Raw genomic sequence first — 13,331 nt, 5'->3', positions numbered from 1 at the left:
TTTTTTTTATTCCATGCTCTGTACTTATCAGAAAAGAGCCATGGCAAGTTAGCAAGCAGATAGCAAAGATTTAGTTTAAAAACAAGTCTCAGAATATCTTGAGGACAGTACAAATTCAACCTAATATCCTGAAAAGAACTCTGAGCTAGAAATCAAGAATTTCGGTCCCAATCTTTCCATTAACTTGCTGTGTCATTTTATCACCTTACTGCTCTGAACTTCAGAGTTTTTTGTTCCCCCACCTGCAAAATCAGGGGGGTGAATGACAATGAAAATAACTATGATGATAATGTCAGAGGGCGAATGATGATCAAAATCATGATTACGTTGTCAATGATTATAAAGGTAATAATAATAAAACCCAAACCCAGTGCTGTCGAGTTGATTCCGACTCATAGCGACCCTATAGGACAGAGTAGAACTGCCCCGTAGCGTTTCCAAGGAGCGCCTGGCGGATTCGAACTGCCCACCTTTGGGTTAGCAGCCGTAGCACTTAACCACTCCGTCACCAGGGTTTCTGTAATAATAACAATAAATGTTTATTATCCGCCTCCTCTGTACTAGATACTTTAGAGACATTAGTTCATTTACTCATCGCAGCAACCCAATGAGACATGTACTATTTCCACTTTTACGAATGAGGAATCTGACGCTCATAAAGGTTGTATGTATAGTTGCGCAAGGTCACAAAGTAGTAGAATCATGTTTTCTGGATTCAGCCTCCATTTTTCAATCTTATTTTCTTAATTCTTGACCCATTTTCATGAGCATAAGAACTCCCCTACCCCCACTCCTCACTGGGATTCTGACATACTTCCTAACACTGAAAATCAGTACATTGTGTTTTTTCCAATTTTATATTTATCTACATCTTCAGTATCATACTATTATTATGAAATTAGATCTTGAAATGCCTGCTGAATCATCAAAGAGAGATTAATTAGTATTTGCACTACCTTTAGTGTTAAATATAAGTGGAATATTAATTAATCAGAACATGCAATTCCCTGGCCAATCTAGGCAGCTGTCTGGATGGTCACAGCCACCTGATCAAATAAAATAAGAATTCAGTACAATTTCTCCCAATGAAATAATTTGAAAAATAATATGTCACTTACTAAAACTATGAATCCTGGAGTATGAATTCTCTTGTGAAAGAACACATTAAATTAAAAACACAAACCTATTTTTTTCTTCCTTATTACTCTCACTGGCTGTTTTTGGCATGCTTTATTGGCATGTTTTAGGAGTGCTACCCTCAGAGGATAAAACAAAAAATTTATCCTCTGGTTGGATGGGATCCTCTGGTTCTAAGGAGCCCTGGTGGTGCAGTGATCAAGTGCTCGGCTGTTAAACAAAAGATTGGCAGTTCAAATCCAACAGATACTCCTAGGGAGAAAGATGTGGCAGGGTGCTTCCGTAAAGATTATAGCCTTGGAAACCCTACAGAATCTACTCGATGACTTTTTTTTTTTGGTATCTTCAGGTTCAATGCCATCATCATCATGTTGTCCAACAACCCCAGATCATCCGCTCTCCACACTATCTACAATCTGATTCTACTCAACAAATACAGACCATCACAGGAAGTGATTCAATCTCTACAAACACTGAAAATGAGCTGGGTCATGGTGGATCAAGTCAGACACATGAACAGGTAAGAACAATCAGCTGATTCCTTATCAAACTGAAATAACGCTCTTGAATCCTTTTCACACCACAGTGCAGGTATCCACATTAAATTTTCATCAAAATATAGAAGTATTTGTTTTGTTTTAGCATTTTTAAAACAAATTTTTTCATCTCCTCTTGGAAGACAAAACAATTCAGTTTGACTAATACATTAAACCTATGAGGGAAGTAATGAACTGATTAATGAATACCTATCCTGGTGGCACAGTTGTTAAGAGCTAGGCTGCTAACTAAAATGTCGGCAGTTTGAATCCACCAGGCGCTCCTTGGAAACCCTATGGGGCAGTTCTACTCTGTCCTGTAGGGTCACTATGAGTCAGAATTGACTTGATGGCAATGGGTTTTTAGCTGATTCTCAGTGCTAAAAGGAGCCCAATAGTTGTGTAGCATTAAATATTTTTATGAGGTATTGTATCTAAATAAACAATGAATTGCAAATGATATTATCTAAGATAATTATAACAGTTACACACAAAGTTAGTAATGTCTTCCTTGAAAGTATGTTATGTTAACTGAAGTCAAAGTATGCATACATTTTATCGTATCAACAAAACAAAACTAAAACTCAGTTGCTAAGGAGAAATCTCTTGGGATACAATCCTCAGTGACTAAATTATCTTTTGAAGACTTTGAAATCTTGTAAACAGCTGCTATACAAGTGTTAAACAAAAAAGATTTTCTTATATCTTGGTTAAACTAAAAATGATATCTGGAACAGTGAGGAATCAGCCATCACTGGTATGTTTTAAGATCTTTTTTCCAACAGGGAAAACTTACTCAAATTGACCTTTCTCATAGGCAACTCTTACTAAAAGACAAAACAATAAGAAAAAATAAAGAATTCTCCCTACATAAGAACTTGATTTTTTTGTATTAAATATACATGAGATTATTTCTAAGGACTGAAACTGTAAAATATACCATTTGGCTCTATTGGCCAAAAAGAACCACTAAAGATTTAAAATTCATGCTTTTCCATTTTAAAAAAGTCTAAAATTATTCTAACTCTGAATACTTGCATAGAAATATTGGTCTCTGGAATAACCCTAAAACACAGTCCAGAGGGTATTGAATTTATTACATTAAATGGATTAGTTATGATGAAAAAAGTCATTTTATTAGGTTAGATTATTTTCATTTGTCATTTTTATAGGTCAAAATTCTTCAAATATCAGCAATTTCATCTGGTTCAATCTAATACTTAACTTTGTTTTGCCTTAGTGTCCTCATCTCTAAAATAGAGATTCGTTATCCATTTCTCACAGAGTTACAGCAAGAATAAATTATGTCTTGTGTGTTAAACATTTAGCACAGTTGAGTGCCCATGGTAAGTACTTAACAAACGGTAATTATTAGGTTGTAAATAATCACTATCCATAAACATGTACTAAAGCTTCATGCCAGGTTCTATGAGAAACATAAAAGTGAGTAAGACATTGTGATATTTCCTATAGGTGCTTACTGTAGAATAGGAGAGAAGTGACAAGGACATAAAACATAATGCTTTGGGAACAAAAGAGAGAAGAAACTAATTTTAGCTAGGAGATCAAGGAAGGCTTTGTTGAAGAGGCAGGAATTGACCTGGACTTTGAAGAATGGGAAGAATTTTCTATATATGGTATTGTAGTATTGTATAGAGATACCATTACTGAGTCAGAATTGACTCGATGGCACTGTTTTTTTTTTTTTTTTTACCATTACAGGAAGAGGGAATCATACAAACAAAGTCATAGATTTGGGAATACATATTGGGTTTCAGGAATAGCCAGTAGTTTGGAAGACATATGATGGGGAGTACTGGTGTGTAGGGATAACATGATTCTTTAGGCCAGATCATGAGGTCTTCGAATTTTAAGTTAAAACATTTGGGCTTTATCTGGTAGGCAATGGAGAGTGAGTAAAGATTTTTGAGTAGGAAAATGTTATTATAGCTATGCTTTAGGAGTTTAACCCTAGCAGCTTTGTATGAGATAGCTTGGCAAATTGATTCATTTTCTTCTCACTAAGACCAAATATCATCTCATAGCGACCCTATATGAGTCGGAATCGACTCGACGGCACTGGGACTGGGTTACTGGGAAGACCAAATAAGATTGTTGTCCTTATTGTTCAGATAAGGAAACCAAGGTTCAAAGAGGTTAAGTTACTTGCAAAGTCTTACACAGCTAACATGCGGTGGAGCCAGGATTCGTACACAGGTAGCCTGACTCCAGAGTCCATTGAGAGTTCCTGCTTGAATTTGGGTCAGTTATGTGGAGAGTCCTTGGTCAAGAGTGTAAATGTGAATAAAGCACTAGATAACAGCTTACCACTGGGAAGTGTATTGCTAATATAGTAGAAAGTGGACTAGCTTCAGGCCAGAAGACCTGGATTGCAGTCCCAACTCTGCCCCTTTCCAGCTGTGTATTCTCAATAAGTACTAAACCTCTCAACAACATCTCCATCTATAAAATTTGGATAATAATGTCTACCTCAAATGGTTGATGTAAATACTAAAAGAAAATATATGCTAAAAAGTGTTTCATAAAATATAAAGCCTACAACAGAAAACATTGCCATGAGGAAATATTTTCAGAGAGATGACTATTGGGGCTGTTTTAGTAGTCTAAGTATATAAAACTTAAACTAGAATAATAACAACAGAATGGAATGAAGGACAATTATCAGAGAGAAGAACAATATCACAGGATTAAGAATCTTGCCCAGTGGCAATTCTAAATGGATATTTAGTCTGGTCCAATATATTATTAGATGTGCTAAGCTAGTGAAAGAATATTGTAATGCTACAATATTCTTTCACTAGCTTAGCACATCTAATAATATATTGGACCAGACTAAATATCCATTTAGAATAGGAGCAGAGTTGGATAACTAATATATTGCTTTCCATTTTGTTATTCATACTTCAGTTGGAGATTCCAATTTTGCCTTGTTAAAGGCTAGAAGCTTTTTATATGAATAAATTTTTTCTTTTTCAATATTTTATGAGAATAAAAGTGGAGGTTCTGCTCATAATAGAATAGTGCCCTAGGAAGCCTAAAATAAAAAAAAGCACACCCGCTGCTGTCAAGTCAATTCCAACTCATAACAACCTTATAGGACAGAGTAGAACTGCCCCATAGAGTTTCCAAGGAGCGCCTGGTGGATTCGAACTGCTGACCTTTTGGTTAGCAGCTGTAGTACTTAACCACTAAGCCACCAGGGTTTCCCTGGGAAGCCTAGAGTTAGTAATTCCACTTGTATGGAGTACATAGGATAGGATCGTACTCCCCATTCCTGGTGAGTGAGGAAAGGGTAACCTAGTTGTGTGGAGCCCATGGACAAAACCAAAAAAAAAAAATTACCATCTAGTTGATTCCAGCCCACAGCAACCCTATAGGACAGAGTAGAACTGCCCCATAGAGTTTCCAAGGAACCCTGGTGGTACAGTGGTTAAGAGCTATGGCTGCTAACCAAAAGTTCAGCACTTCAAATCCACCAGCAGTTCTGTTCTGTCCTATAGGGTTACTATGTGTCAGAATTGACTCAATGGCAACAGGTTTTTTAACCTTTATGGAAACAGACTGCCACACGTTTCTCCCCTGGAGTGGCTGGTGGGTTCAAACCACCAACCTTTTGGTTAGCACCCAAGCGTTTAACCACTGTGCCCCAGGGCTCCTTTGGTATTTACACAGTCCTTGTAGTTGTGGCACATGGGTGGCAGAGTCTCTTTAAAAGAGAACAAAGCAGACTTAAATTAGGTTCTTTTAAAACTAAAAGTTGGCACATTTTTAGAGTTTGCATTTACAGTTGAATTGCAATTTGGAGGTAGCGCAGTAAAGTGAAAAGGACACAGGCTTTTCAGTTCAGAGAGATTTAGGGTTTATAACCTGGTTTTCATGAGCTGCATGACCTTAGGTCATTAACTGGACTTAACATCAATTTCCTCATTTATAAAAGGAAGAGAATCATCTTAATGTACAGTGTATCCTATGATATGATCAAATGAGGTACCTAGCATACAGCCAAGCACATAGCAGATGCTGAAATAAATGTTTCTTGACCTTCCTCCTCAGCTCCCAAATTCCAAATGTTTCAAAGTATCAATGTAAGTATTTGGTTCCTATTGTGATATGCTATTTTTAGATGAAACTAAATCACTTTAAAGTGCTTTCCCCAAAGCAAACAGCATTCAAAAACATTTTTCAAAATCAGGAGTCTAAAAACCTGGCTTGAAAATATTTTTTATGGAACTAATATATGCATGTTTTCCATGGTCCACCCTAGCAACACCACCATTCTGTTTTCCAATTCAAAATATCACCAGTCACATTTATTCCCCTGGGGAAACTGAGAATAACATGTTGTGATCATTTTCCTGCTATTAGCAAGGAAAAGATAATTTCATGCATGTTGCTGACAGGAAAAAAGCTCAGCTAAAGTCATCTTCCAAGTTGTCATACAGGTGGTGTTTATAAGAAAGTGATGATACCAGATTCAAATAATTACAACTCTCTCCCATTTCTTGGCGTGAGGCTTCTAGGAAACCTTTGAAGTCATGCGAACGTGTAAAGGGAAAGGTCCTGCCAATGGAAAATACCCTAACTTGCACTGCAATACGTTCTTTCCATCATTTGAAAATTCAGTCTTTGTTAGCTCCAAGACAGCACTGATCTTAGTGTCAGGTGCTTTTTCTGGCAGGTGTCCAGGAAACTTGCTGCAATATTTATTTAACATAATTCATTCACTAATGATGGAATTTGAAGCTAGTTTGTTCAATAAACTCAGCAGTGTTCTGTTCCCTCACTCATTAATATGTGGCTCAAGGCTCTCTCCATATTTATTACCTTCTTCATCCCTGCTATTGAAAGTGTGTACCTTTTATACAAACCTCTATCGTCTGCTATCCCATCCAAACATATAATTCATATCTGCTTGGGGCCCATCATTTCCCAGCACTGCCCTTATCTGTCTCTTATGACCTCTTACAACCTTCTGCCATGGTGCCCTTTTGAACTCTTGTTCTGTGGCAAACTTGCCTTTCAAAAATTGTTTATTTTTTCTTTTTAAAAAGTAGCTTTTATTTTTCTATCAAAATGATGCAAGTACATAGTTTAAAAGGTCAAATAGTATTAAAATGTATTTAACAAACAATTCACTGTACTAATCCTCCTCACCACACAGACCTTATCCCCAGAAGCAACTATTTTCAACTTCACACTTTTCTTCTGTTATTTACCTCCATATGACTAAACATTATGGATATTCTTATGCTGCTTTTTCTTGATTTACCAACGGTCTATATTATCTATTGACAATTGTTCTAAATAAAGATTTAGTTTTATTACTCCCCTGTCTCCTCACTTCTATTCCTTCTGTCAGCCCAGTATAGTTAAATCTCAATTTCATTTGGTAAATCAGTATTCAACGTTCATAACATTACAGCTATACAAATATTGTTTATTGCTGAACCAATTAGTGTGTTATATTGCTGCTGTTATTAGTATAACTCTTGGCTCTTACCAGTGTTAATAATTCGCTTATTTTTTTCCTTTGCTTTATTTTCTATGTATCTATTGCTGATTATTATCTGTATACAATTTTACACTCACTCAAATATTTTGGTTTTTGTTTATCAACCATCTATCACCAACTATCTCCTCTCTTAAATCTTGTATTCCGTATATACCACTCCTCTTGGCTCACATTATCACTATATACTGACCACTCAGACGGCAGTGGGTACTGACCACTCTGTCAATTTTGTCGTACTGTGGTGGCTTGCGTATTGCTGTGATGCTAGAAGCTACGCCACCAATCCTTCAAATACCAGCAAGTTCACCCATGGTAGACAGATTAGAGCAGAGCTTCCAGGCTATGGCAGACTAGGAAGGAGGACCTGATGGTCTACATCTGAAGAAACTGAACAGTGAAAGCTTTATGAATAGCAGCAGAACATTGTCTGATACAGTGCAGGAAGCTGAGCCCCTCAAGTTGAAAGGCACTCAAAATACAACTGGAAAAGAGCTGCCTCCTCAAACTAGAGTCGACCTTAATGACATGGATGGAGTCAAGCTTTCAGGACTTTCGTTTGCTAATGTGGCATGACTGAAAATGAGAAGAAACAGCTGCAAATATCCATTAATAATTGGAAGGTAGAATGTAGGAACCATGAATCTAGGAAAATTGGAAGTCTTCAAAAATGAAATGGAACGCATAAAGATCGATATCCTAGGCATTCGTGAGCTGAAATGGACAGGTATTTGTAGTTTTGAATCAGATAATCATTTTGTCTACTATGCCGGGAATGACACATTAAAGAGGAATGGTATCACATGTATCACGAAAAAGAACATTTCAAGATCTATCCTGAAGTACAACACTGTTAGTGATATGATAATATTCATACCCCTACAAGGAAGATCATTTGACACAACTATTATTTCGAATTTACACGACACCTACTAATGCCAGAGATGAAGAAACTGAAGATATTTACCAACTTCAAACATGCAATCAAGATGCACTGATAATTACTGGTGATTGGAATGCGAAAGTTGGAAACAAAGAAGAAGGATTTGTAGTTGAAAACTATGGCCTTGGTAATAGAAACAATGCCAGCGATCACATGATAGAATTTTGAAAGACCAGTGACTAATTCATTGCAAATACTTTTTTTCACCATCATAAGCGGTGATTATACACAAGGGCCTTGCCAGATGGAATACACAAGAATCAAATCAGCTACAACTGTGGAAACAGACAATGGAGAAGCTCAGTATCAGCAGTCAGAACAGGGACGGGGCCGACTGTGGAGCAGATGATCAGTGTCTCAAATGCAAGTTCAAGCTGAAGAAAATTAAAACAAGTCCACAAGAACGAAAGTATGACTTTGTGTATATCCTACCCGAATTTAGAGACCATCTCAAGAATAGATTTGATGCATTGAACACGAACGACCACCAAACACCAGGCGAGTTGTGGGATGACATCAGGGACATCACACATGAAGAAAGCAAAAGGCCATTAAAAAGACAGGAAAGAAATAAAAGATCAAAATGGTTGTGAGAAAAGATTCTGAAACTTGCTCTTGAACTTACAGTAGCTAAAGCAAATGGAAGAAATCATCACATAAAAGAACTGAACAGAAGATTTCAAAGTACCAAATAATATCATTAATATCACATGCAAATAAAATTTGTTGAAGATCATTCAGAAATGGTTGCAGCAGTACACCAACAGGAAACTGCCAGAAATTCAAAAGAGGATGTAGAACAAGGGATATCATTACTGATGTGAGATGTATCTTGGCTGAAAGCAGAGAATACCAGAAAGATGTTTACCTGTGTTTTATTAACTATGCAAAGGCACTTAACTGTGTGGGTCATAACAAATTATGGATAACATTGTGAAGAATGGGAAGTCCAGAACACTTAACTGTGCTCATGCAGAACCTGTACATAGAGCAAGAGGCAATCATTCGAACGGAACAAGGGGATGCTGAGTGATTTAAAATCAGGAAAGGCGCGTCATATTCATGATATTGTTCGAGAATTTCTGCATTCTTTTAGATCATCTTTCTTTGGAGTGGGTACAAAAATGGATTTCTTCCAGTTGGTTCAGCAAGTAACTGTGTCATGGATTGAATTGTGTCCCCCCAAAATGTCTGTCAGCTTAGCTAGGTCATGATTCTGTTGTATGATTGCCTACCATTTTATCTTCTGATGTGATTTCCCTATATCCTATCATTATGATGTTATAAGATTAGCAGCAGTTATATTGATAAGGTCTACAAGATTATGTAGTGTCTTAAGCCAATCTCTTTTGAGATATAAAAAAGAGAAACAAGCAGAGAGACATGGGAACCTCATGCCACCAAGAAAGCAGCGCCAGGAGCAGAACACGTCCTTTGGGCCTGAGGTTCCTGCGCTGAGATGCTCCCAGATCAAGGGAAGACTGATAACAAGGACCTTCCTCCAGAGCTGACCTAGACAGAAAGCCTTCCCCTGGAGCTGGGGCCCTGAATTTGGACTTGTAGCCTACTACACAGTAAGAGAATAAATTTGTCTTTGTTAAAGCCATCCACTTTTGATATTTCTGTTATAACAGCACAATATGACTAAGACAAACTGTCTTCCAAATTTTCTGGCATAGACCAGTGAGCACTTCCAGCATTGCATCGGTTTGTTGAAACATCTCAATTGGTATTCCATCAATTCCTGGAGCCCTGTTTTTTGCCAATGCCTTCAGTGCAGCTTGGACTTCTTCCTTCAGTGCCATCAGTTCTTGATCATATGCTACCTTATGAAATGGCTGAACATCAACCAATTCTTTTTGGTATAATGACTCTGTGTATTCCTTCCATCTTCTTTTGATGCTTCCTGCATCATTCAATATTTTTCCAGAAGAATCCTTCAATATTGCAACTTGAGGCTTGAATTTTTTTCTTCAGTTCTTTCAGCTTGAGAAATGCCGAGCGTGTTCTTTCCTTTTGGTTTTCTAACTCCAGGTCTGTATACATTTCATTATAATATTTTACTTTATCTTCTTGAACCACCCTTTGAATTCTTCTGTTCGGCTCTTTTACTTCATCATGTCTTCCTTTAGCTTTAGCTACTCTGCATTCAAGAGCAACTTTCAGAGTCTCTTCTGACATTCGTTTGGTCTTTTCTTTCTTTCCTGTTTTTTTTAATGACCTCATGCCTTCTTCATGTATGATGTTCTTGATGTCATTCCGCAACTCATCTGGTGTTCATTTGTTAGAGTTCAATGCATCAAATCGGTTCTTGAGATAGTCTCCAAATTTAGGTGGGATATACTCAAGGTCATACTTTGGCTCTTTTGAACTTGTTTTAACTTTCTTCAGCTTCAGCTTGAACTTGCATATGAGTCGTTGATGGTCTGCTCCACGGTTGGCTCCTGGTCTTGTTCTGACTGATGATACTGTGCTTCTCCATCATATCTTTCCACAGATGTAGTTAATTTAATTCTTATGTATTTCGTCAGATAAGGTCCAAGTGTATAGTCAACATTTATGTTGTTGGAAAAAAAAGTATTTTCAATGAATAAGTCATTGACCTGCAAAATTCTGTCATGCGATCTCTAGCATTTGTTTCTATTACCAAAGCCATATTTTCCAACTACCATTCCTTCTTCTTCATTTGTACTTAATGGAGATTTGCAGCTGTTTCTTCCCATGTTGAGTCATGGCTCATCAGCAAATGAAGGTCCCGAAAGCTTGACTCCACCCATGTCATTAAGGTCGACACCACTTTGAAGAGGCAGCTCTTCCTCCGCTGTATTTTAAGTACCTCCCAACCTGAAAGGTTCATCTTCCAGCACTATATCCGACAATGTTCTGCTGCTATTCACTTCTGGCACTATATTAGACAATGTTTTACTACTATTTATAATGTTTTCACTGGCCAGTTTTTTAGAAGTAGATCACCAGGTCCTTCTTCCTAGTCTGGAAGCTCCACCAAAACCTGTCCACCATGGGTGACCCTACTGGTATTTGAAATGCCAGTGGTATAGCTTCCAGCACCACAGTATCATGCAAGCCACCACAGCATGACAAACTGATAGGTGTGTGGTGGCCAGAATGCTCTTTAGACGTTAGAATGATAAGACTTCATCTCATGCACTTTAGACATGTTATCAGGAAGTGCCTGTCTCTGGAGAAGGACATCATACTTGGTAGAGTGTCAGCAAAAAAGAAGAAGACCCTCAATGAGATGGATTGACGCAGCTGCAGCAACAGTATTACTACCCAATATGTTTATGACCTTTTAGAGGGTTAGGTATTTATGTATAATTGCTTTAATATAACTTGGCATTTTAAGCACTTTACAATTTGCTAATCAACTCTTCTAAATAGGTGAGATATGCACACACTTAAGCCAAGGCCCTTTACTACTGGGTAATGATTTACTCATTGACCACGACTATCCCTACCCCTGAGTAGCATTCTTACAAATGTGTCATTAGGTATGAAGGAAACCAGGCAAGAAAATATAGGGAGCTCAGTTCAAATCAGCAACTAGTATAAGTTCACTACAGGGCTCTATAATGACTGCCACTGCAGTATGTAAAGATGATCAGTCCAAAGTGTCACCTGTGACTATGCAAGCTTGTATCATATAGATACTTCCAAAAAATGATGACACCCTGGCATCTTATAGATCACAAATATAAAATAAAATTCCAAGCTGGAACCAGGACTAGAACTTCCAAGGCAGTAGTCATCACTTGGTTGAGGCCCATGGTTTCCCTTTACAGGTTACTTCCTTTGTCATATTTTCTGAAAAATGACCACTAATTTGCCTCTGGTTGCATATTTAAACACTGTTGCCTTACCTTGGGTTTGCCAGAGCAATTTTTTATCAAGATCTTCATACCTGCCATCAGAGACAAGAAATTGCACTGTCTGACATTGCCTGACATATTTATAGTCATTTTTATAGTCAAATAGTGATCTGATTGAAACTATTTGATTGATGCATGCTAAAGGATTTTTAATAATCTTTGTAATATTCTTGGAGAAATATCACATTTTGTATATCTGGGAACACTATTCTTCAGCACAATCTGTATTCCTGCCCTGTTTATATGTGAAAAGCTAAAGCTAGTGTCCGAGACTGACGTTTGACATAGCTCTCATTCATCAGGCAGATAAGCGGATATGGGATGTAGCTATATCTCAAGTCTATCAGTTCAATATTGTCACAGAGAGAAAACTGCCATCCATAAAGCCACCTTATTCTGGCTCAAAGCATTTACGTTTTCTTGTGAGACCTCCTATCTTGGCTTGTGCAAGGCAACAAGTACGTGGCTTTGGGCCAACTTTCAAATAAATGGCAAAACACACCTACAAACAGTTCCAATAAAACTGAGCAGCTCTATGGAGCTGTGCTTCAGTAATGGAAAACGTTACCAGCTGTCACGTCCCAGTCTGTGGTTGGAAAATTTCACCTTGTTCTTTAAGTCCTGTCAAATACTTAACAAAAGATAATAATCTGGCCTCCCTCTGTCATGCCCCTCCAACCTTTTGAACACAACTGAATTTTGATTTTTACTGAGTTACTCGAATGTTATTATGAGTTGTAGACTGCACAAACCTGGGAAGGAATAGATTCACACAAAAGGAAAGTTTTGTTTCCTGCTTTTCCACCTTGACATCTCTTTTCTGAAAAGAGGCCATTATTCAATTTTAATGCTCTAACATTTTCTACAGCTAAATAAAATTGATTATATGAACTTTAGCTGTTACTTGTATAGCTTAGTGTTAATAAAATCAAATTTCTTAGTGTTTCAAGTCCTAGCCCAACGAACTTCCAGAGAAAGGTGCAATTAGGACAGTGCAATTCCAAAGCAGTCAGAGAGAACAAGTATAAGAGGTCATCTGGGGAAGCAATAGTGTGCAGTGGTTACAAAACAGCATTACCTCTTTTAACCTTCATGTGAAGTGCATAGCATAGTGCTTGTAAATCATAAGTGCTAAATAAATGTTAAAAAAAAAAAAACTTGCCACAGAGTTGATTTCAACTCCTAGCTACCCTATGGGACAGAGTAGAACTGCCCCCACAGGGTTCCCAAGGAGTGCCTGATGAATTCAACTGCCAGCCTTTTGGACAGCAGCCAAGCTCTTAACCACAAGACCA

General features: G+C 37.5%; 1 protein-coding gene across 1 annotated transcript in view; it reads left to right on the top strand.

Annotated features, from left to right (window-relative positions):
- POF1B (POF1B actin binding protein) overlaps positions 1-13,331 on the top strand; it is a 109,885-nt gene that overhangs the window by 46,486 nt on the left and 50,068 nt on the right. Inside the window, exon 5 of the mRNA XM_064278451.1 lies at positions 1,433-1,657. Within this exon, the coding sequence (XP_064134521.1) occupies positions 1,433-1,657 (225 nt within the window). The remainder of the gene's footprint in view (positions 1-1,432; positions 1,658-13,331) is intronic.

Source organism: Loxodonta africana, chromosome X, assembly GCF_030014295.1.
Source record: "Loxodonta africana isolate mLoxAfr1 chromosome X, mLoxAfr1.hap2, whole genome shotgun sequence".
Taxonomy (NCBI): Eukaryota; Metazoa; Chordata; class Mammalia; order Proboscidea; family Elephantidae; genus Loxodonta; species Loxodonta africana.
The sequence above is the reverse complement of the archived record's forward strand: the minus strand, read 5'-3'. Positions and strand labels throughout refer to the sequence as shown.